Source organism: Bidens hawaiensis, unplaced genomic scaffold (assembly GCF_021521415.1).
Source record: "Bidens hawaiensis isolate Kalapana, Puna unplaced genomic scaffold, B.hawaiensis_p1.1 tig00018812_1, whole genome shotgun sequence".
Classification (NCBI taxonomy): domain Eukaryota; kingdom Viridiplantae; phylum Streptophyta; class Magnoliopsida; order Asterales; family Asteraceae; genus Bidens; species Bidens hawaiensis.
This window is the reverse complement of record NW_027492858.1, coordinates 373,582-399,299: the sequence shown is the minus strand read 5'-3', so window position 1 is coordinate 399,299 and position 25,718 is coordinate 373,582. Positions and strand designations below refer to the sequence as shown.

At 39.9% G+C, this 25,718-nt stretch overlaps 2 protein-coding genes and 1 pseudogene across 2 annotated transcripts; 2 read left to right on the top strand and 1 right to left on the bottom strand.

Moving 5' to 3' along the window:
- Window positions 1–1,834: 1,834 nt before the first annotated feature.
- LOC143557098 (rho GDP-dissociation inhibitor 1-like) lies at window positions 1,835–3,847 on the top strand. Its single transcript, XM_077046255.1, has 5 exons — window positions 1,835–2,380; window positions 2,481–2,547; window positions 3,079–3,297; window positions 3,380–3,504; window positions 3,586–3,847. The coding sequence occupies exons 1-5, from the start codon at window positions 2,180–2,182 to the stop codon at window positions 3,664–3,666; spliced, it is 693 nt and encodes a 230-aa protein (XP_076902370.1). The 5' UTR covers window positions 1,835–2,179; the 3' UTR covers window positions 3,667–3,847.
- A 5,658-nt stretch (window positions 3,848–9,505) lies between these two features.
- Window positions 9,506–10,536, bottom strand: LOC143557108 (uncharacterized). Its single transcript, XM_077046260.1, has 2 exons — window positions 10,088–10,536; window positions 9,506–9,998 (listed from the first exon to the last, which is right to left on the bottom strand). Exons 1-2 carry the CDS (start codon window positions 10,534–10,536, stop codon window positions 9,506–9,508), a joined length of 942 nt encoding a protein of 313 aa, XP_076902375.1.
- A 2,503-nt stretch (window positions 10,537–13,039) lies between these two features.
- On the top strand, window positions 13,040–14,689 carry LOC143557107 (fasciclin-like arabinogalactan protein 7 pseudogene; annotated as a pseudogene).
- Window positions 14,690–25,718: the final 11,029 nt, after the last annotated feature.

The following is a 25,718-nucleotide window of genomic DNA, read 5'->3' as shown; positions in this document are numbered from 1 at the left end:
AATGGTACCTCATTGGTCAAACACAAAAGCAATCTAGTCAAAATTGAAAAAACAAGTCAACCTTTTAAATCCACCTGCCGTCACTCAAAAAGGCTTCCCGGCCACTTGACTTTGTCGGCTTCCTGTCACAAACAGGTGGCAAACAAAATCCGGTGATCACCACAAGTTCAGGCCAATCGCTACACTTGTCGACGATTTTCAAGGCTTCCGACAGTTTCTATGCCTTATTCTCAGACCAAACATCCAGCGATTATAACTTCTGCCCACGCGACCTCGGCCACCCAACGATTTTCAAGAGTTGTTCATAGTTTTATCATATTCAAACCGAACCTAAACCGAAACCCTAATAGCAAGTAACTGATTTCGAACACAAAAACCTTCCGCGAATCGTACTCGGTGCAACCACATGTGCTCAACGAGCCAAAGCTCTAATGCCACTTTGTTAGGAACAAAGCGGCGCAGCGGTACAACACATGAACAAGCACACACTTTTATACACGCAGTAAACAGAAAAGAAATGATAAACGATAAACATGACACAAGAATTTTACATGGTTCGGTCCCAGTGGGGGACCTACATCCACGGGCTGCAACTACGTTATTTCATTGATTAGGTGCAAAGATTACAATTACATCACATTGGCATATATATATATATAGAGAGAGAGAGAGAGAGAGAGATAATAGATTAGGGTTTTCAGCTTGGGCCCCAAGAAATCTATCATGGGCCAAAACCGGGCCCATGATCTCTAAGCCTTCACATATCCTAATAGTGATTACTACATATCAACTCGTTTACACATTCAGATAAATGAGTCAAATAAATTGGGTTTGACTTACACGTTTTTAAGTGTGTGTGTCTACATGTTAGGATTGATGTATTTTAGATACAAAAAAGTATAGGTTATATTCGGATTAAACAATTCACCCACGCATTCTTTAGGAGAAAACATAATATTATTGAATGAATTTTAAGTTTAAATTAGAAAATAACTGTTTTCTCTAAAATTATTGAGAAATTAAATACAATAACTATTGAAAATGAATGCAACAAGCTGGCAACTAATAAACCTTAGTTGATGACAACTACGGTTTGCTTAATAAATAAAAATTAAGAAAAATCTCCAACTTCAGTAGGGAAAATTGTATTCTATCGCGTTTTCACATTTTTAGCATGTGAATAAGTTATTAGGTTAATCGTCTCTCATCAAAAATGTTATTATTGACATTTACAAAATCAGGAAACATATTTCATGACTTAAAATATATTCGTAAAATAAATCTATAGTTAATTAAATAATACTAAAATATAAAGAAAAACAAATTCTATAATTAAAAAACACTTATAACCCAGTGGTAGAAAGGCCTGAGTTCTCTAATAGAGACTCAAGTTTGATTTTCACTAGTGTCACTTTGGGTGAATATTGGTAATGAAATATTTGAGTTATGCCTTGCAAAGTTTTCAGTTCGGATCTTGAACCCACTCGGGTTTTCGTTCCAACGTGTGATACGCCAAAGAGTTCTGCTCCGGTGACGGCACAATGACTGTCAAGTAGCAACCGACGGTATGGTTTCCCAGGGTAATGTCAAGCCAAACTCTCAAGCTAACGTGAACCTAGTTAAGACAAGATAGTATAGTTAAAACAACATAACTCTATAAATTAAAGAGTACGACGACCTAAACAAACAAAAAAAAAGTGCCAGAGTTTAAAAAAAAATAAAATAAGAAAACAAAAAGGTACATTTGTATGATGTAAATCACAATTCAAAACACGCCCTTAGCCAGTTAGCCGTGTAACGACCTTCATCTCCATCCTCTTCCCAAAAACACACGCAATTCGGATCACCCCAATTACACCCCTCTTTACTCTCCTCCATTCAACCCCTCCAAAATTTCTACACAAAGACTCCAATTTCAAAACCAACCTCCATTCTTATTCTTTTCCCTTCCTACCAATTTCACATTTTTTTTACATTTTCCTGAATTCCCAACAAAACCCACCTCCAAGATTCCCAAAACAACACACCCTTTTGTTCTTTCTTCAATTTTCCATCAATCTTGACCTCAATTGATTGAATCTTGATCTGGGTGTTCTTCAAGATTTGACCTTTTATGGTAATTTTTTGAGAAAGTTAAAATTTTGATGTGGTTTAGGAGTTGATATTGCGGTTTCACAAAATGGGGTTTGAAGAAAATAAAGAAGGGGAGAAGAGTGGAATTGAAGAGAGTGGCGAAGAGAAAGAAAACCATGGGAGTATGAAGAGGGTTGAGAGTGAGTCATCTTTGTATGAAACAGAGGATGATGGTGAAGATGCAGAAGGTAATAAGATTGAATTGGGTCCTCAATGTACACTCAAGGAACAATTTGAGAAAGATAAGGTACAACTGCTTTTGAACTTTTGTTTTTATATTCAATTTTTATTTTTATTTTAATTCTTTTTAGGTTTTACAGATTTTGATTGTTGTTTGTGATGTTTAGGATGATGAGAGCTTGAGAAAATGGAAGGAACAACTTCTTGGAAATGTTGATATCAATAATGTTGGAGGTATTATTATTATTTTTTAATATTTTGGAATTTAAAATATTGTTTGAATGTGTCAAATGATGTAGTTCATGTACTAGAATGTGCTCAGTATAAATGCATATACAGGTGTTTTTAATATCTTAGAAATTTAAAATTGTTGTTTGAATGTCAAATGCTATAATTCATGTACTAGAATGTGATCAATATAAATGCATGTACAGGCATGCATTTTAATGGAATTAATCAATGAATGCTGCCAAGAATAATGTTATGGGCCTTATAGATTTATTGGGCTTTTAGTTTCAGGCTGTGTGGGCTCTGCTACTTCTATGGGCCTATTTTAGTTAGCCCATAATTAGTTGTTCTGTCCAGACTATGGTTTTTTTTTTTTTTTTTTTTTTTAAATAAATTTGTTGTAAAAAAATGCACATTTTGAAATATGACCCATTGGATTTAGGATTTAGCCCATTTTTGTAACAAGCTAATCTGTTTAGCACATTTCCTATAATTAAAACTATGGTTACAATTTCCTTTTTCTTTTTTAATTTTCAGAATCACTGGAACCGGATGTGAAGATTCTTAGCCTTTCAATAGTGTCCCCGGGCAGATCCGATATTATTCTTCCCATACCCGAAAATGGCAAACCCGAGGGCCGTTGGTTTACTCTGAAAGAAGGGTGTCATTACCATCTCAAATTCTCCTTTCAAGTCAGCCATAACATTGTTGCAGGCCTAAAATACACAAACAATGTTTGGAAAACCGGTGTCAGAGGTAAGCCAACGGGTCAGGTCATGATCCAGTTTTATGCATTTGGATTCATAGGTGACAAATTGTATTTACATTATGTTTGCAGTGTATAACATAAAAGAAATGCTTGGAACATTTAGTCCACAGCTCGAACCGTACACGTATGAGACCCCCGAAGAGACCACTCCTTCTGGTTATTTCGCAAGAGGCTCATATTCTGCTAAAACCAAAGTAATAGTTTGTATGCATTTTTACTTTTGAAGCCAAACCCGGGACGTTTTAATAATCAAATCTTTTATGCTATTTTTTCAGTTTGTGGATGATGACAACAAGTGCTACTTGGAGATCAGTTATTCTTTTGATATCCGGAAGGATTGGGCCAATGCTGAGTAGGCGAAAGGCGAGTGTTTTTCATAGTACAATGTTAGAAAACCTTAAAAGAGGTTCTGATTTGTTAGTGTGATATGATATCTAGGCAAGTTCAATTCTTGTGTTGAAGCCATAAGTGAAAGACTTCTTTTTTTTTTTTCGTGTTTGTGTGCTCGAGTTAATCACCAATAAAGAGTGAAATTAAGGTTAGAGGTTCTTAATTTTCCCTTTGTTTGAGGTTTAATTGTTGAATTCTTTTCTCATTTGTATTTATAGTGCGCAATCAGAAGTTGTTTATGCTAAGTGGCTGAGTGCTGACTGATATAATACTGGTTGCTGTTAGAAAAGGCCTTTAATACCAAACAAGCTTAGCACGGCATTTGTAGGTTGAGTTTACGAGTCCAGATCAATTTGGTCGAATTTAGTCATCTGTGAACATGTTTAGCTATCAGGGTCGTGTAAGGGGCCAACTTACAAGGCTCACAGGCTGACCCGTTTAGTTTTATGAAACTTTTAAAAAATGTGTTTTATGCGATACCTTAAGTTGAATGGGAAAATAATGGAGCAATAGGTTCTGTATCTTGTACTTTGCTAAAAATAAAATATTTTTTCTGGTTAAACATGTCATCATGTTTGTTACACCCTTGACAGTGTTTTGTTTCGGGTTCATGTCTGACATTATTTTTGAACTTGACCCATGGCCATAGGTAAAGTTAATGCTTTTAGTTTTCAAATAAGTGGATTTGTAAACACGAACCAAAACCAAAAAATATAGAAGAAACAAGGACCGGAAATAGGACCAATAATCCGGTGTTGAATGGTCATTTATTGATCATACCCGAAATCAAACCTTTGCTTATCTCATTCATGTTTCTAACTATCATATAATCTGATTTTAAGCGAATTTAACTGAAGCCGGATTATGATAGAAATACAAACTGAAGTCTCAACTGATATATAAACTATTCTCACTCGGGTTAATTCTGAATTAAAATAAATATTTTGGTTATGACATAAAAAAATGGGTTGATATATAAAATCATACGATTTAAGTATCTTCCAACAACTACTTTAAATATTTAGTTGACACAAGGTTGATATTGCACATTTCTGATCTGCATGTTCTATTGTTCTTAATGAAAGTATTAACTAACCTTTAAAATTGATTACTTATGTTTTAGACCCCAATCTTCAATGCATTTGCACGTGCCCACTTTTATATTTTGTTAATTTAATCTTCTAATTTAAATACTTGATTGCCTTCCTAATTATTTTAATTGCTTAAATGATAAAAAGGCGGGAGAAATTATGTGTACTAAACATATACATGATCTAGTGAAATAAAGGACTATATTAGAACACAGTGAAAAATATGAGGATCCATCTTTACGGTTTATAGAAACTACAGGTGACAAAATGACAACTTAGTTGAACATGATGGGTTAAAATAAACAAACAAAGTACACTTTTGAGAATCATAATATAAACATTTTTCCTAGAGTCGAACAATATCTATTTTTTTATGTTATGTTATTATTAACGTTTGTACGTTACAAAAGATCATACTAAAAAGAAATTCCAGTGTATTTGGAAAAAAAAATGTAAAATATAGTATTTTTTTTTCATTCAATGATACCAAAGATCATACTCCCTGTTCCTCCGTTCCTCGTTCATAAAATGACAAGGTTCATTTTCCTAGTTCATATCTCCATTCATGATCTCCATCTTCGTTGAGTCCATCCTCGCCTTAATAAAGGAGTTCGGGGGTCCCTGTATATAAGATCAAGGGATTTTCGTGTAGTTTTTAAAAACACTGCAATGAATTATAATCACACATTGATAATCATAACTTCAACCTATTAAGCAGCTCAAATAAATTTGTATGGTTTTTTTATAATCTAATTACAACACTTGCACAATATTAGAATATACTGTTTATTGAAATCACTTAGTACAAAAGGTTAAAAGAAAGTTTGATGCCAAAATTGAAAAGTTTCATACTTTTGCTATGGATGATCTATGTTGAGGGGCTCTCTATGATAGCCAAATCTAAAACAACATTATTTCCCACATAACTTGATGACACATGATTTGTTTCAAGATTTTGGAAGGCAGCATGCCATCATATATGTTATGGACATGGTGGTAGGGTAGAGAGCAAAGATTGGAAATTTCACATTTACATTATTGTTATAACATGCTGATCCGTGTGAAAAGAACAAGGGTACCACATAGTAAAACTACTAAAGCATAAATAAGGTGTTATTTACTAAATCAGTTTCATTTAAAAAAAACTCTACGAAAGCAGGATGATAATGTGGTTACATAACCGTATGACGTCAAGAACGAATTGATAACGGAAACACAAACGAGCACATAATATTTAAGGTAAACCTCACGTATTATTATACTCAAGAAACTAGCACAAAACTTGAATACAATAATCCCTCTCACAATACCATAACCCTAACATGGCTATGTATTTATAGGGAGACCCTAACTTGACCAACAAGTAAAGCTCAAATATAAAACCCAATTATAATCCCATAAACCCATTACATCATTAATGAATTCCATAGGCCCAATATGTCTAACCCGGTCACCTACACGTGACGGGCCTAATAAGATGGAAATTACCAACAATCACCCCCTAATTTCCGACTCGAAACTAGGAGATCTTCAACACCGAGCAATCTTCTCATCTCGTCGAACTTGATTCTCGCAAGTGCTTTCGTAAGAATGTCAGCTCGTTGTTCCTTGCCACTAATGTGCTCCACCGCTAACTCATTCCGCTCCACACACTCCCGTATATAGTGAAATCGGGACTTTATGTGCTTGCTCCGACTATGAAAAACAGGATTTTTAACCAAGGCAATCGCCGATATGTTATTAATCATTAACACCACTTTTTGCAATTTCCTTCCGGTCAATTCTGCCAATAGTTCACCTAACCATTCAGCTTGTCCCGCAGCTGAACTCGCTGCTATGTACTCTGCCTCGCATGATGAAAGTGCTACGGTGCATTGCTTTTGTGAGCACCAAGAAATCGGGGCTCCCCCATAATAAAACACATGACCGGTAGTGCTTCTTCCATCATCTTCATCAATGTTGTGGCTACTATCGCTGTACCCGATCAACTCCTTTGATCCACCTCGTTTATACCTGATCCCCCATCCAACAGTTCCTTGAATAAACTAAAGAATTTGTTTAATTACTGCCAAGTGAGACTTCTTTGGAGTTTGCATATATCTACTAACCATGCCAACCAAAAACGCCAGATCAGGTCGAGTGTTTAACAAGTAAAGAAGACACCCAACCAACTTTCGGTACTCCGTTGCATCTGCATCAACATCATCCTCGGCTTTAGACAATTTCACATTAGGATCCATGGGTACACTTTTAGGATAGCAATCCTCCATCCCGGCTTCTTTCAATAACCGTCGAGCATAAGCACTTTGATGGATTTGAATCTCATTCTCCAACTGTGAGACTTCGGTTCCGAGATAGTAAGTGAGCATTCCCAAATCAGACATTTCAAACTTCTTGGACATCGCAAGTTTGAACTGATTAATGTGATCGTTGTTTGAACCCGTAACGACCAAATCATCGACAAACACGCCGACAATAATAATATCGGTTCCAATCAATCTCTGATACACCGCTTGTTCTTTTGAGCACCTCACAAATTTCAAACCCGTTAAAATACCATCAAGCTTGGTATTCCATGCCCTTGGTGCTTGTCTTAAATTGTATAAAGCCTTGGTTAGCTTGTAGACCTTGTTTTCCTCCCCGGGTTTAACAAACCCATCTGGTTGAGAAACATAGACCTCTTCTTGTAGCTCCCCATGTAAAAATTATGACTTTACATCCAAATGATGTAATTGCCATCCTTCAGTAGCTGCAATGGCAATGAGCATACGTACGGTTTCAAGTTTCGCCACCGAAGCAAAGACCTCGTCAAAATCGACTTCGGGTTGTTGCACATAACCCTTTGCCACGAGTCTTACTTTATATTTATTAATCGAACCATCTGCATTTTTTTTTCACCTTGAAAACCCACTTCAATCCGATAGCTTTAGCCCCTATCGGTAACTCGGTCAACTTCCATATGTCATTTCTTTTAATGGATTCAAGTTCCGTTTGCATAGCCTTTATCCATTCCGGTTTGGATTTTGCTTCACCAAAATTCCTTGGTTCACCTTCTTCTAACAAAAAAAGTTCAATGTCCTCCACTTCCGAACATAGGACATAATCATTGAACTTAACCGGTGCGATCGGAACACGTGTAGATCTTGTAGGTTAATTTCTGGTTCGTCAAGTGCTGCTGTCGCTAAACCAGTTGCCGTTGGTGTCGCTAAAGAGGTTGCAGAGTTGCTGGAATTAGCGACCAGAGTATCAGAATCTGTCGCTAAAGGTGCTGATGGGCTGTCTGAATTAGCGACAGAAGCTGTTGCTGTTTCTGTTTCTGAATTTGGCGACAATGCTGAATTTTCGTCGCTAATGTTGTTGCTTCCCATAGGCTCGGTTACAACTTGCCCAACACCGGTATCAATAACCCCATTCCAATATACCCAAAATAAACCCGGTGCTAACTCCGTTTCTTCATTAGTTTGACCCGAATTAGACCAAACCCACGTCTTCTTCTCGTCAAAAACCACATCACGAGCTATCACAACCTTCTGGGTATTCGGATCGAACAACCGGTAAGCTTTGGACCCGGTCTCAACTCCGACATGCACTAAACTCCTTGAACGTTCGTCGAGCTTCTTCAAGTGAGTGCCCACTATCTTTGCATACGCCACATAACCAAATACTTTAAGATGAGCAATATTCAGTTTCTTTTGTTTTAACATCTCGTATGGCATTTTATCCTTTAGGGCGTGAGTAGGAATCCGATTCTCGATGTACGTTGCATGTCGGATTGCCTCACCCCATAAGTAATTCGGAACACTCATTGCTTTTAACATACTTCGTGTCATCTCCAATAAGGTTCGGTTCCGTCTTTCAACCACCCCGTTTTGTTGAGGTGTGTATGGTGCCGTTAGATGTCTTCGAATGCCTTCCATGTCAGAAAATTGGTTGAACTCATGTGAGGTAAACTTACCACCTCGGTCGGTACAAAACGTCTTGATCTTTTTCCCGACATCACTTTCAACTAATTCCTTAAACTTCTTGAAAGCTTCAAACGCCTCATCTTTGGCCTTCAACAAACACGTCCAAACAAATCATGAGTAATCATCGATTAAAACAAACACGTACCTGTTACCTGCTATTGTTGGAGGGGTAATCGGTCCACACAAATCACCGTGCACAAGTTCTAGGGCTTGAGTTACCCTAAACACCGCCGAATTAGGAAAGGATTGCCTCGTTTGCTTCCCGACCAAACAAGATTCACATAACTTGTTTTCATGGGTAACGCCACGCATTCCTTCAATCATCTACCTCCTAGCCATTAACTTTATTGACTCAAAGTTTAAGTGACCAAGCCTAGCATGCCATAACCAACTTGTTTCTTCAATTCGGCTAAGTAAACAAACCGGTTTACCAATCTTTAATTGTATCCGGTATAGCCGATTAGGGGAACGGGTCACCATCATCAACAACCTACCTTGCCGATCATGCATCGTAAGGTAGTAATCTTTGATATGAATATCACACCCGTGTTCTGAGGCTCGACCGAGACTAATAATATTGCTTCGAAGACTCGGTATAAAAAAAACATCCGTAAGCAAACGATGTTCACCACTTTTAGCCTCAAATAAAATCGACCCCTTACCGCTTATATCAACATAAGAGTCATCACCAAACTTAACCTTTCCCGTGACACGATTGTTAAGTTCAGAAAAGAAAGACTTGTTACCCGTCATGTGGTTACTCCGCCGTTGTCCAAATACCATTCATCACCATCTTTGGACTCGTAGTTTCCAGGTATAACCTTCTTTTCATTCAAGAACACCGTTTCCTGAACACTCTTAATCATAAACAATGATGGATCCCTTGTCTCGGATGCTTCAGCTAACTTTGCTTCACCTTGAACTTTCTGTTTTTGGTTGGGACACTTATGGATAAAGTGTCCAAACTCATCACATTGATAACATTGAACCTTTGAGAGGTCCCGGGTTTTGCCCTTATGTTCATGGTTTTCCTGGTTCATGGCGTTTTCTTGATGACCGCGGTTTTGACCCGACACACGACCACCTTGTCCACGCCATCCCCCATGTCCACGACCTCCTCGAGTGGACTCACGATCATTGTACCGACTACTTAAGGATTCGGACTTTTGAAACATAAGCTTATCTTGCGTTTCGGAATGCACCGAATCCGCTCCTCGTATGCTTTTAAACGTCCCACCACGTCTTCAAACCCAACAATTTTGAGATCCAAGGTTAGTTCAAGAGATGTAACAATTTGAATAAACTTTTTTCGGGATAGACTTGAAAGGAACTTCTTGACCATCTTAGTTTCCTCGATCATCTCTTCTAAACTCGCCGCCTTCGACGCCGTACACGAGAGTTTCGCCACAAACTCATCAATGGTCTCCGTCTCTTTCATCCTCATACCATCAAACTCATTCATAAGAGTTTGCAATCTTGCCTCTTTAACCCGATCAGCCCCCAGATTACGCGTCTTAATCACGTTCCAAATCTCCTTGGCCGAATCAAGATTACCCACTTGCATGATTGTTGCTTCCGGGATCGACTGATAAATCAACGCAATCGCGATGTTGTTTTTATCATCGTCGGTTGCACCCGGATCAATGGTATCCCAAACCTTATGCATGTTCAAGAGTACCTTCATTCGAATAGCCCATACTGTGTAATTGGTAGAGATAAGCGTGGGACTTTGGAACGCATTCGAGTTCCCGCTCGTCTTCATTGCTTCTTTATCACCCATCGTTCTTCGTCAAACTCTAACCACAAAAACAAATCAATTGTTGAACCAAGAAAAAGATACTAAAAAGCCAACTTATTATTATTATTTTTTTTTCCTCGTTTGCACACAGCAAAAAAAAATAAAAAAAAAATAATAAAAATTGACTTCCCTTTTTCTTTTTGAACTAAGGAACCAAGAAAAGAATCTGATTCAAACGGTGAACAAAAGTCTTAAGAGGAGCTGCGCGTCTGCTTGCCTTCAACTTATTTTATTAGCACCTACTTGCAATTTTATTCGACCGATCACAAACAAAATTCTCTTTTTTTATTAAAATATAATTCCGATTCAACACAACAACTTGATGCCGTCCTTCAACCACTCCGTGTCGATCACGACTTTGATTAAACGCGCTTTATCACCGGAAAAGAGCTTGACTGCTCTGATACCAGTTCAAGAACGAATTGATAACGGAAACACAAACGAGCACACAATATTTAGGGTAAACCCCACGTATTATACTCAAGAAACTAGCACAAAACTTGAATACAATAATCCATCTCACAATACCATAACCCTAACATGGCTATGTATTTATAGGGAGACCCTAACTTGACCAACAAGTAAAACCCAAGTATAAAGCCCAATTGTAACCATATAAACCCATTACATCATTAATGAATTCCATAGACCTAACATGTCTAACCCGGTCACCTACACGTGACGGGCCTAATAAGATGGAAATTACCAACATGACATAGTTAAAGTAACACATACATTTGTAACAACTCATTGTCATGTTAATAATTCGTTGGAAAGTAAACGGTTAATATTGAAAGATATTTTTCTTCACTAATTGGAGCCTACAAACATATAACTTTTAATCTAGTAAACCTGCACCAGCTCTTACCCCCGGCCCCCACCCCACCTGCCACACTAACAAAACATTATATATATACATACACACACATATACTCCAGTCTACAGTGTATTATCTCCACACTTCACTTTTGTTCTCTCTTCAAATTCCTCAACCAAAAGGTCAGTTTTTACCTTTCAATTATCTCATATGCTCTCTTTTATCACAAACTATTATCATGTTTGCTTCATTTTGATCTGGACCAACTTTTATATCATGCATTTATATACTGCATTGCATAATGTAGGCTCTTTGTGTTCTTCAAATGGATTTGCAGATTGACATTTTAACGATTTTAGCGTCTTTCTTTTATGCATCTGAAACTATTAGACTTAAATTTTATCCATTTTAAACTGATTATGATTATTTGATTATCGGTTTTGAGTCTTTTGAATAAGGTCATCAGGATTCATGTTATCATTATAGGTCACATTTGAAACAAGTGTTGGTTTGAACCATTCAGATTACCATTACCAAAAATGTGTTAAGTCGAGGGTATTGCTGTAATTTTACGTAACACAAGCACAATACACTTAACTACACTGAATTGAGAATCTTGAGATCTTATATAAGGTCAAACCTGATACACAAGAAGATTCCTATAATAAACAAGAGTAAATTACATGGTTAATCGATGTTAGCAGGTAATGCTTTCATAAATAGTCAATGCGTTAAACTAACATATATCAATCGGTTTATTTTTTCAACAACAAAATTTTACATTTCCTTATATTTGCACTCATAATCTATTGGTCTAGTGGTATGATGTATTCACTCACAAGCATGAGGTGGTGGGTTCAAATATTTGCAAGTGTAACAGAATGTGTAATTTTGGTGTTTTAAAAAAAACAAAATTCATATTTGCAAGGAATTGAGCCCATAACCTCACATTTGTAAGAGGAACATCATACCACTAAACCAATATGTCATGATAATATTCCAAACGACTATAAAAAAAGGAATAGCATGAATCAAAGAGGAACACCATACCACTAGACCAATATATCATGGCTATATTCCAAGTAACTATAAAAACAAGAATAATATGATTCAAAATAAAAATATATAAACAACTTAAACAAATTACGAATTCAATTTTATGCTTTATGTAGATTTATTTATAGTACAAATAAAATAAAAGGCTTTACTAAATAAAATATATAGTATTATTTATATAATAAATCAGTAAATGTCATTATAAAAAACAAAAAGAAAAAGAAAAACAACATTCAAAAATAAAAAGTTATTGAAATCAGGCCGGCTCATTGATACTGTCCTGTTCAGTGTTAGAGCATCTACAATGGTGAAGCCGCTCCATCCATTTACCTAGCTTTACATTGATATCACCTCATTCTCTTTACTCTCTCTCACAACAGAGTTTGCAGCCGCTTGCCAATCCAAACAATGATGGACATTGGTTCAAGGGTTTCGTTTGAAATCAAAAACGGTGACAACATCAGCACCATTAGAGATGCTCTTATACCATTCAAACGAAAGTGATTTAATCGACTCTAGAAACACTAGCCATATGTTGGACTTGATAAACAATTGAAAGAAAAAAATCAATACTTTGTGTTGTAAAAACTCATGACTTAAACCGATTCAAAAATGAAAAATGTGACATGGGTTTTATTAAATTATTATATTGCAGGAATTGGAAACAATTCACTCTCAAAGATGAACACCAAGATTTTTACAACTTGTGCATTCTTGCTTTTATGTTGCACATTAGCATATGCTCAAGCAGGATATGGTGCAACATCGGAATCCGGATACCGTTCAACCCTAGTACTAGCTCTTTCATCCCCAGCTACCAAAGAACCGCTTCCACCCACACCTGCACCTGCTCCTGAACCAGTATCCGAATACGTTAACCTAACCGAAATCCTAACAGTCGCGGGCCCATTCTCCACCTTCTTACACTACTTAGAGTCCACCAAACTCATCGAAACACTACAAACTCAAGCCAATGACACCGAAGAAGGCATCACACTTTTTGTACCAAAAAACAAAGCCTTTTCCAACCTTAAAAAACCATCACTTTCAAACCTTAGGCTGAGGGGTGTGGAGCGCGAGAAAGGGCGCGTGAGGCCAGCCGCTCGCGCCCCGGGGCGCGAGCACCACACCACCGAGGCGCGAGAGGGGCGCGAGCGCGGAAAAAGAGGCAGGCGCAAGAGGGGTAGCGCTCGTGAACGGCATGGGAATGCGTAAATAGAGCCGTTGGGCTCTTTGTTTATTAAAAAAAAAAAAATTTATGATGTTGGCAATACTGTCCGGAAAAGTGACTGACCTGGCTGACCGGTGATCGGAGAACTGGGTATTGTAGCCGGAGATCTATGATTCAGTAGGTAGCAGTCGGTGAGAGATAATATCATAATAATATTAAAGGGGTTGGAGTGAGAGAGAATTTAAAATTATGATTTATCAGGTTGCTTTATTATTATTATTATTCATGGCTGCATGTGTTTTGTGATCGTTCGAAACAGAATGGGTTCGCGGGAAACAAACTGTTTCGAATTAAATGTTTTATTGTGTTTTTTTAAATAATTTATGAGTTTTTATAATAATTCGTTTTTTTAATACATTTATAAAAAATAAAAAAAAAACCGCTCGCGCCCCCTCTCGCGCCCCTCCACACCATGGCCCGGGGCGCGAGCACCACAACCAACACCCATCTTATCAAGTTTCTCTCTCTGCCACACGTCACAATATTATTGGCTGGAGCCCCCACTCGCGCCCCCTCTCACGCCCCCCACACCCCTCAGCCTTACAGCGGACCAACTAAAACAGTTGTGTCTTTTTCATGTCCTGCCACATTATTATTCCTTATCCAATTTTAAAAACCTTAGTGGGTCCGGTCCCGTTAACACGTTGGCCGGTGGAACATATACGTTAAATTTTACTGATGATTCGGGTATGGTTCGAATTGGGTCGAGTTGGACAAATACTGTGGTTAGTAGTAGTGTCCATGCTAAGGACCCGGTGGCGATTTATTAGGTGAATAAAGTGTTACTTCCGGAAGCGATATTTGGGACTGATATACCTCCACCGGCGCCAGCTCCAGCGCCGGTTGCGGTGCCGGATGTAGCTCTGGTGGCTGATGGTCCGGATGGTGATGATGGGAAGGGTAAAGGGAAAAGTGTGGGTTCGGATACGGCAAGGTCGTCGACTCCGTCGGGTTCTTACCGGGTTACTGGGTGGAGGAGAGTGGTGGTGATGGTTTCCGGTGGATTGGTGGTTTTTGGTTATGTATTTTAGAATTTGAAGGGTTGTTTGTTAGTTTATGATTATTTTTGAATTTTAATGTTTTATTGTGTTCGTGGCTGGATTTGAATCGAAGAGATAACAGAACCGGAATTTATAAGGGTATTCGTAGTGGTTACGGAAAACGCCCCGCCACGTTAGACCATGTGTAGTGGTTTTAAATAATTTTTTAGTTAAAATGCCATTTGGATGCCATGTAAGAAAAAATGAATTCATTAAAACCTTTTTAAAATCAAGTGTAGTGATTTTAACTAATTGTAATCATTACTCAATTATGTTTTACTTAATATTTTATTATTCAATAAACATTATAATTTAAAAAATAAAAACACAATAAAATAGCATAAAACTTTAATAAAATAAAAGTTACAAGTGCATAGATATAGAAAAAAAAAAGATAATTGAAATAGGAAAAACAGGAAGAAGATATAAAAACAAATGTTAATTAAAAAAACCAAAGATATCAAAACATTTTTTAAAAAACGACTACTCGTTGGCACTATATTTACGACACGTATCTTTATGTAAAGCGGGCCATTTGGGATGTCTTGTCTTGATAGTTCGGATTCATGATTACAATAGGGAGATGTAGAAAATATAGAGTTTGATATATTTTTTTATGTGGAAATGGTTAAAATTATTGGTCTATATAGTGTAATAGTTGTAATATATTTATGTATTTTAATTTTCAGAAACAAGTATAAAGTATCAAAGAATTTAGAATTCAATTTTTTATTATTTATATTTTGAAGTTTAAACACCATTGATTGTTTTATTTGGAATTTAAAAGGCTCATTTAATTTTTGGAAGGCAATGGCGCCTGCCAAAGGCATGGCGGGGAAATTCTCTAGCAATGATTTAGTAGTGATTTGGCAATGATTTGGCAGCTTACTTATCATTTTAACACCATAAGGCTGAGGGGTGTGGGGGACTTTAATGAGGGCTTTAATGGGGGTTCCAACCAATAATATTATGACGTGTGGCAGAGAGAGAAACTGGATAAGGGGGGTGTTGGAGCCCCCGGCCCTGGTGTGGAGGGGCTCCAGCAGGGGCTCCAGCAATTTTTTTTTATTTTTTTATAAATATATTCAAACAACGTATTATTAAAAAAACTCATAAATTATTAAAAAAACACACATTAATAAAAAAAACACATTAATATCTAAAAATAAAATAAAAATTAAAGTACTAAAAAAAACATTCTTCATATTCTTCGGCTCCCAACGGTCCAAAATATATTTTTTTTTGTTTTTTTCGGCTCCCAACGGTCCAAAATACCTCAAAAGGTGTGCTCCTCTCTCTCTTCTCCCGCTAACCAGCTCACGCCTGCATTGTTTTTCGCGTTAGCGCCCCCGTTAGCGCCCCGGTGGTGTGGTGTTAGCGTCTGGGGGAGCGAGCGGAGGGGCTCTAGCGCCCCCGTTGAAGCCCCACATGTAACACCCCGACCAAAGGCGGATTATACATCGGGGCGCCACATATTGTTTCATTACTCGTGACACTATTGGGTGTCAATATTTAATAAATACGTTCATTCGCGCACGCGCAGGGTAAACACAAGATAACATAAATCATCATAAATCAATATATTATAAATCATAATATTCGAACAGCAATAACTTGTCTTGATACATTTTTAATCTAGGTCCAAAATAAAGAAAACTTCCTAGGTTATCTCGAGCTCCAAAACAGCTACTGCAAACCTGAACATGTGTTAAAATAAACGTCAAACACTTGCGTGTTGGTGAGAAATCAAGTTTAATACAATACATAGATAACAATAAAATCTGCGCGCAACATGTGTATGTCTGGTTTTCAACAAGGGTGTAATCTGATCGGGACCAACTCTAAGATTCATAAGACTGCCAGTGCTCACAATTGAGCTCACAAACAAGACTAACTGTGCATGTGTAAACAAAAGAGAAAATCATAAACGATAGTTCTCCCGTGTTCATCTAATGGTACCATGAAAACTGCGGAATAGACCGACAAGACGGTTAATGATCCACACATACAAATAAACAGCCAAGTCTACGTCCTCAACACATGGGATACTGCGCGACTAAAGTTCATAAACAAGTTTAAGACTCTAAGTTTGTATGAACACATGAACATCCCAAAACATTAAAAGCAAAAAGGGATTAGGTACGAGATTACTCACATGATAAACGATGCGGTGTAAGATAAAGCAAGAACCAACTTTAAACAAGCACAAGTTAACCTATAAATAAGATTATTGTTTTAATGATTGGTTTTAAGTCTTGATTATAAGTTAGCATAATTAATAAGTATATATTACCGGAAAAGCAGGGCAGAACAGGGAGGAAGACGGAGGCAAGAGAGGGAGGCGGCAGAGAGCAAGGAAAACAGGAGAGAGTAAGTGTAGTGTGTGAAGTGTTAAGAAAATAGTACTATATATAGGCAAACCCTAGGGGACACAAACCCTAGAAAAAAAAAGGGAAAAGATCTCAAAAAGTAAAAGAAAAGATATCAACAGTAAAAAGTTCTGAAAAGCATAGATATCAAAAGATATGGTAGCAGGGAAAAAGAGAAAAAGGCTGACAGGATTCAGAAAAAGGCATGGGAGAGGACAGATAAAGTACTGGTCAAGCATGGCAAAAGCAGATTCTTAAAAGATTATGTCAGTCACTTTTTCTGTCAACCAATGGGGTTGGTGCGCATGCTGCGCCGAAAGTAACTTTTCAGACATAAAGCAGATTAGGTCAGCAGCTCAAAAGATAAGACAACACAAAAGCAAACGGCTAGATTAAACAGAAGAAAACTCAAAGGGTTTAGCGCGAGAAGGCTAAGGCGCGAAGGCAGACACAGAAGGTCAAGAGAGCGCGAGCGCGAAGGCAGACAGAACTAACCTTAACGCGTCGCGGAAAGAACTACATTTCTAAGCGCACCGCGGGAAGAATCACATTTCTTAGCGCGCCGCGGGAGGAACTAAAATTCCTAGCGCGCCGCGGGAAGAACTATAATTCTTCGCGCGTCGAGGGATGAACTACGATTCTTAGCGCGCTGCGAGAAGAACTACAAATCCTTAGCGCGTCGCGGGAAGAACTTCCGTCCTTCGCGCACTGCGAGAAGAATTACAATTCTTAACGCGCTGCGAGAAGAGTTCGTCTCGCGTATCGCTGAAACAGGTGGTCTTCACGCAGGATTCCTTGTAAGGGAGTCTGGCGCGTGGAGCTGCGCAGACAACCTTAGGCGGGAAGGAACAAAGGACAAGCAAAGAGTTAGAAGAAAAAGAGGGAAACAAGGCGTAAGGGCGGGACGGCGACAAGAGGGAAAAGAAGGCGGAAAGAGAGAAGGAGAGGGACGGGACGGCGGAAAGAAAGAGAGAGAAAGAGGCGGGAAGGAAAACATTATTATTATTAAAAGTAAAATATAAGTATAAATAAATATTAAATCATAAAAGAAAGAGATCGGGTCAGAGAAACGGGTACCTGGGTCGGGTCGGATCGGGGCAGATGTCACAGTCTCCCCTACTTTAAGAAATTTCGTCCCGAAATTTATCTCGAAGTAGGTTGCGCAGAGAACAGGTGCGGGTACTTGATCTTCATTTGATCTTCCCTTTCCCATGTAAACTCGGCTCCGCGCTTGGACTCCCAACGAACTTTCACGATAGGGATACGACTGCGCTTGGTTTGCTTAACCTCGCGATCCATAATCTCAACAGGCTTCTCAACGAAATGCATAGATTCATCAACTTGAACTTCATCAAGTGGGATGTGAAGGTTCTCGTCAGCTAAACATTTCTTGAGATTGGATACATGGAACGTTGGATGCACATTACTGAGCGCGGGCGGCAGGTCAAGTCTGTAGGCAACTTTTCCCACACGCGCGAGAATCTTGAATGGACCAACATAACGAGGAGCAAGCTTACCTTTCTTCCCAAAGCGGACAACACCTTTCCAGGGCGACACTTTGAGGAGAACAAGATCACCAACTTGAAATTCGAGAGGCTTTCGCCTACGATCTGCGTAACTCTTCTGTCGGCTTCTGGCAGTCAACAGATGATCACGGATCTTGGCGATTTTATCGGTTGTCTCTTGAACAAGTTCGGGTCCTGTGATTTGAGTTTCACCCACTTCGCTCCAACAAATCGGGGAGCGGCACTTACGACCGTAAAGTGCTTCAAATGGGGCCATACCGATACTGGAATGATAGCTGTTATTATAAGAGAACTCAATCAAAGGCAGGTGTGAATCCCAATTACCTCCAAAATCAAGAACACAAGATCGGAGCATATCCTCAAGAGTTTGAATAGTTCGCTCAGACTGACCGTCAGTCTGAGGATGATATGCCGTACTCATGTCCAAGCGAGTTCCTAGCGCAGATTGGAGAGATTTCCAAAAGCGAGATATAAAACGGCCATCGCGATCGGATATGATGCTCAAAGGAGTACCATGGCGGCAGACAATTTCCTTGACATAAAGCTGCGCGAGCTGCTCAACACGGTAGTTTTCACGAATGGGCAGAAAGTGAGCAGACTTAGTCAAACGATCCACTATTACCCAAATGCTATCATGTTTGCTTGCTGTCAAAGGTAACTTGGTAATAAAGTCCATCGCTACACATTCCCATTTCCACGTAGGAATTTCTGGTTGTTCGAGCAAACCAGATGGGCGTTGGTGTTCAGCTTTTACTTTAGAACAAGTCAGACATTTAGCTACGAACACAGCAATATCCTTTTTCATACCGGGCCACCAATAAGTAATGCGCAAATCCTTGTACATCTTATCGGCGCCAGGATGAATAGAATATCGAGATTTGTGTGCTTCACTCAGGATATCGGCGCGAAGATTCTCATCAAAGGGAATCCAGATGCGATTAAGATAGCAGAGAATTCCACTCAGATTAGGGACAAAGAGTGCTTCCGCGCCACACGCTAACTCGGCGCGAAGATTACCATTACTGATGGATGCGCGCTGCGCGTCACGAATACGCGATTCAAGGTTGCTTTGAATCGGCGCGAAGTGAAGCTGGGTGCGCGGCAAGATACAGTTAAGTTGGCAGGGTTTTCGGCTGAGCGCATCGGCTACCACATTAGCCTTACCAGGATGATACCGGATCTCACAATCGTAATCGCTGATGAGTTCGTTCCATCGGCGTTGCCTCATGTTGAGTTCCTTTTGATCAAAGATATGCTGAAGGCTTTTATGGTCAGTGTAGAGGATACACTTAGTACCATAAAGGTAGTGTCTCCAGATCTTCAAGGCAAAAACAACTGCGCCTAGCTCGAGGTCGTGAGTTGTATAATTCTTTTCATGAATCTTAAGTTGCCTTGATGCGTAAGCGATAACCTTGCCTCGTTGCATAAGAACACAACCGAGACCTTGGTTGGATGCATCGCAATACACGACAAAATCATCATTACCCTCAGGTAGCGCAAGAACAGGAGCTTCACACAACAAACGCTTGAGCGTCAGAAAGGCTTCTTCTTGCTTCGAGCCCCAAATATACGGTTTACCTTTGTGCGTTAGAGCTGTTAAAGGCAATGCGATCTTTGAGAAGTTCGAAATAAATCGCCGGTAGTAACCAGCTAAGCCCAGAAAGGAACGGATCTCAGAAGGAGAGGATGGCGTAATCCAGTTCTTGATTGCTTCAATTTTGGATGGGTCGACATGAATACCCATCTTGTTTACAACATGACCAAGAAACTGTACTTCATCAGACCAGAATTCACACTTGGAAAGCTTAGCATAGAGTTGCTCGGTTCGAAGCTTTTGCAACACCAACCGAAGATGTTGCTCATGCTCGGCCTTGGTCTTAGAATACACCAGAACATCATCGATAAACACAATCACGAATTTATCCAAGAAAGGCCTACACACCCGATTCATTAGATCCATGAAAACGGCGGGTGCGTTGGTTAGACCAAAGGACATGACCAAGAATTCAAAATGGCCATAACGAGTTCGAAAAGCAGTCTTCGGAACATCTTCATCGCGGATGCGCAACTGGTGATAACCAGAGCGGAGATCAATCTTGGAAAAACAAGAGGCACCTTGGAGTTGATCAAAGAGGTCGTCAATACGCGGTAAGGGATACCGGTTCTTAATGGTGAGTTTGTTCAACTCGCGGTAATCAATACACATGCGAAACGATCCATCTTTCTTTTTAACGAACAACACCGGAGCACCCCAGGGCGAAGAGCTAGGGCGAATGAATCCTTTAGCAGTCAACTCTTGAAGTTGGCTGGCCAATTCTTGCATCTCAGCGGGTGCAAGACGATAAGGAGATTTAGCTACGGGGGAAGCACCAGGGACAAGATCAATACGGAACTCGACTTCACGAGCGGGAGGGATACCAGGAAGATCATCAGGAAAAACTTCAGGGAAATCACGCACAACAGGGATATCGCGAAGCTTCTTTTCTTCAGCAGGTTTAACCACATGGGCTAAGAATGCAATACACCTCTTCCGCATGAGTCTTTGGGCTTCGGCGCAAGACATAAGTTTAAGACCGCGGGAGGGTTTTTCGCCGTAAATATGAAGATCACCATTTTCTCGAGGAATGCGAATCATCTTCTTGGCGCAAATAACTTCGGCGCGATTCTTCGAGAGCCAGTCCATACCAATGATAACATCAAAGCTTCCAAGAGGCATAGGGATGAGGTCGATTAGAAAATCGTTTTCGTTAAGGTTAAGCGTGCAATCTTTAATCACCGAGTTAATTAAAACAGTTTCGCCGTTAGCCAATTCAACTGAAAAATCTTCTTTTAAGTTATCGCGCGGTCGCGCAAGCTTCTGCTCGAAGGCGCGAGAGATAAAACTTCGATCGGCGCCAGTATCAAAAAGTATAGAAGCGTAAAATCCGTTAAGCAAAAATGTACCATTAACTACGTCATTAATCGCTTGCGCTTGGTGCGCAGTTATGTTAAAAGCTCGCCCGCGTGTCACTTGGTTCGAAATCTGGTTCACCGGATTCGCTTGTGTAATCTGAACTTGTAGTCTTGGGCACGCGTTCCGGAAATGACTGGGATCACCGCAGTTAAAGCACGATCTGGGTCGTGGGTTTTGGTAGGTTGGTTGTGGGTTCTGCGGGTAGACTGGTGGTGTTTGCGCAATTGGGTTGGCGGGAAGGACTCTACAGTTCTCAGCAGTGTGACCAGTACGGCCACATCGGGTACAAAGTCGACACGGGGTTTGGGTTGGGTGGTGAAATCTACAGGTTGGGCAAAAGGGTTGATTTCCTGTGTAAGGTTTCTTAGTTGGCGGGGCAGGGAGTGCGGGATTGGTTAAGGCATAGTTATGGACTACAGGAGGAGTTGGGTAGGCTGATAGTGGGTTAGGCGTGTAAACTGGAGGTTGGTATGCGGGTTGCTGGACAATGGGCGGGTTGGTAAGCGCATAGGCCTTGCGCCTGCGCTTGAGGTTGTTACGGTTTGAGGGTTCAGGTTTGGTTTCTGTTGGTTCAGGGGCAGTCTTGGTGAGTTTGGTCTTCTCAGTTCCCCGCAGGAACAGGGTTCCTGCTCTGACATGGTTGTCGCTGAGCACAGCGGCCAACTCAATGGCGTCAGAGAGGGTAACTGGGTTTCTGGCCCATACAGAATCTTGAATTTCCATGGGGAGACCCCCAAGGAATTTCTCGATTGCTCGGCGTGAAGGGGTAACAAGGTGAGGGACCAGTAAGCTTAGCTCGTGGAAACGCGTCGCGTACTCGCGCGCTTCTCCACTGTATTGCTTCAGGTTCCAAAATTCTTCCTCCAGGCGCTTTACTTCGTTGGGAGGGCAGAATTCTCGCGTAAGAATTTCCTTGAATTCCTCCCATGTCATGCTAGAAGCAGCCTCTGCGCCACGCGCATGAGCTACTCCATTCCACCATGTAAGCGCTCTGGATTCCAGGACACTGGAAGCATATAGGGTTCGTCTGTCTGAGGGGCATTGGGTGTGGAGGAAAGTGTTTTCTATCTTCTCGAGCCATTGGAGCATCACGGTGACTCCTTCAAGACCTGTGAACTTTGGAGGGTTACCCGCGTTAAAGGACTTAATGTTGTAGCCAGAGGTGTTGGTATTGTTTTGGCTCAAGGCTTGGGCTATCGCGGCGGCCATTTCCTGGGAACGTTGCTGTCTACGCATGCGCGAGGCTTCTCTTCTCTGAAATCGGCGAGATAGCGGAGGCATTCTATAAAAATTTTTAATTTTAGTTAATATCTTGGTTTTTATCGCAAAGTTTTAATCTTATAAAGCTTGGTTTCACGGAGTCAGTTACTGTCAAAAGTTAAAGTAAAATAAATGACCCAAAATGCAGACTTAATAAAGGTAACAAATTCGAATCAAGAATCGACAATTCATGTATCACCATGACTTTCCGAATTCCCAATTTAAAATATACGAGCAAACGAGTATTGGAGATTGACGATTCATGTATCACCATGACTTTTCAATCTTCAATATAAAATATACAAGAAAATGAGTATTGGAGGTTGACAATTCATGTATCACCATGACTTTTCAAGTCTCCAACCTCAGAACATAATCGTAAATGGAAATTGAAAATCAGCTATTCATGCATCACCATGACTTTTCGGACTTTCAAATCCAACAAACGAATATGTAAGAAAAATCAATAAAAATCGAAATTTAGCAAAAATCGAAATATCGCGAAATAAAACATAAAATCATATACTGCGCAAGCGCGAGCATATTCATAAATAACGAGTAATTAACAATAAGCGCGCAAACATGAGATTTCTCTCATGCGCGAGAAGGGACTCTTAGGTATTCTAGGCCGTTACGTCTAACCACCTATCCTAAAGTTAACGAGCTCTGATACCAATCTGTAACACCCCGACCAAAGGCGGATTATACATCGGGGCGCCACATATTGTTTCATTACTCGTGACACTATTGGGTGTCAATATTTAATAAATACGTTCATTCGCGCACGCGCAGGGTAAACACAAGATAACATAAATCATCATAAATCAATATATTATAAATCATAATATTCGAACAGCAATAACTTGTCTTGATACATTTTTAATCTAGGTCCAAAATAAAGAAAACTTCCTAGGTTATCTCGAGCTCCAAAACAGCTACTGCAAACCTGAACATGTGTTAAAATAAACGTCAAACACTTGCGTGTTGGTGAGAAATCAAGTTTAATACAATACATAGATAACAATAAAATCTGCGCGCAACATGTGTATGTCTGGTTTTCAACAAGGGTGTAATCTGATCGGGACCAACTCTAAGATTCATAAGACTGCCAGTGCTCACAATTGAGCTCACAAACAAGACTAACTGTGCATGTGTAAACAAAAGAGAAAATCATAAACGATAGTTCTCCCGTGTTCATCTAATGGTACCATGAAAACTGCGGAATAGACCGACAAGACGGTTAATGATCCACACATACAAATAAACAGCCAAGTCTACGTCCTCAACACATGGGATACTGCGCGACTAAAGTTCATAAACAAGTTTAAGACTCTAAGTTTGTATGAACACATGAACATCCCAAAACATTAAAAGCAAAAAGGGATTAGGTACGAGATTACTCACATGATAAACGATGCGGTGTAAGATAAAGCAAGAACCAACTTTAAACAAGCACAAGTTAACCTATAAATAAGATTATTGTTTTAATGATTGGTTTTAAGTCTTGATTATAAGTTAGCATAATTAATAAGTATATATTACCGGAAAAGCAGGGCAGAACAGGGAGGAAGACGGAGGCAAGAGAGGGAGGCGGCAGAGAGCAAGGAAAACAGGAGAGAGTAAGTGTAGTGTGTGAAGTGTTAAGAAAATAGTACTATATATAGGCAAACCCTAGGGGACACAAACCCTAGAAAAAAAAAGGGAAAAGATCTCAAAAAGTAAAAGAAAAGATATCAACAGTAAAAAGTTCTGAAAAGCATAGATATCAAAAGATATGGTAGCAGGGAAAAAGAGAAAAAGGCTGACAGGATTCAGAAAAAGGCATGGGAGAGGACAGATAAAGTACTGGTCAAGCATGGCAAAAGCAGATTCTTAAAAGATTATGTCAGTCACTTTTTCTGTCAACCAATGGGGTTGGTGCGCATGCTGCGCCGAAAGTAACTTTTCAGACATAAAGCAGATTAGGTCAGCAGCTCAAAAGATAAGACAACACAAAAGCAAACGGCTAGATTAAACAGAAGAAAACTCAAAGGGTTTAGCGCGAGAAGGCTAAGGCGCGAAGGCAGACACAGAAGGTCAAGAGAGCGCGAGCGCGAAGGCAGACAGAACTAACCTTAACGCGTCGCGGAAAGAACTACATTTCTAAGCGCACCGCGGGAAGAATCACATTTCTTAGCGCGCCGCGGGAGGAACTAAAATTCCTAGCGCGCCGCGGGAAGAACTATAATTCTTCGCGCGTCGAGGGATGAACTACGATTCTTAGCGCGCTGCGAGAAGAACTACAAATCCTTAGCGCGTCGCGGGAAGAACTTCCGTCCTTCGCGCACTGCGAGAAGAATTACAATTCTTAACGCGCTGCGAGAAGAGTTCGTCTCGCGTATCGCTGAAACAGGTGGTCTTCACGCAGGATTCCTTGTAAGGGAGTCTGGCGCGTGGAGCTGCGCAGACAACCTTAGGCGGGAAGGAACAAAGGACAAGCAAAGAGTTAGAAGAAAAAGAGGGAAACAAGGCGTAAGGGCGGGACGGCGACAAGAGGGAAAAGAAGGCGGAAAGAGAGAAGGAGAGGGACGGGACGGCGGAAAGAAAGAGAGAGAAAGAGGCGGGAAGGAAAACATTATTATTATTAAAAGTAAAATATAAGTATAAATAAATATTAAATCATAAAAGAAAGAGATCGGGTCAGAGAAACGGGTACCTGGGTCGGGTCGGATCGGGGCAGATGTCACAGTCTCCCCTACTTTAAGAAATTTCGTCCCGAAATTTATCTCGAAGTAGGTTGCGCAGAGAACAGGTGCGGGTACTTGATCTTCATTTGATCTTCCCTTTCCCATGTAAACTCGGCTCCGCGCTTGGACTCCCAACGAACTTTCACGATAGGGATACGACTGCGCTTGGTTTGCTTAACCTCGCGA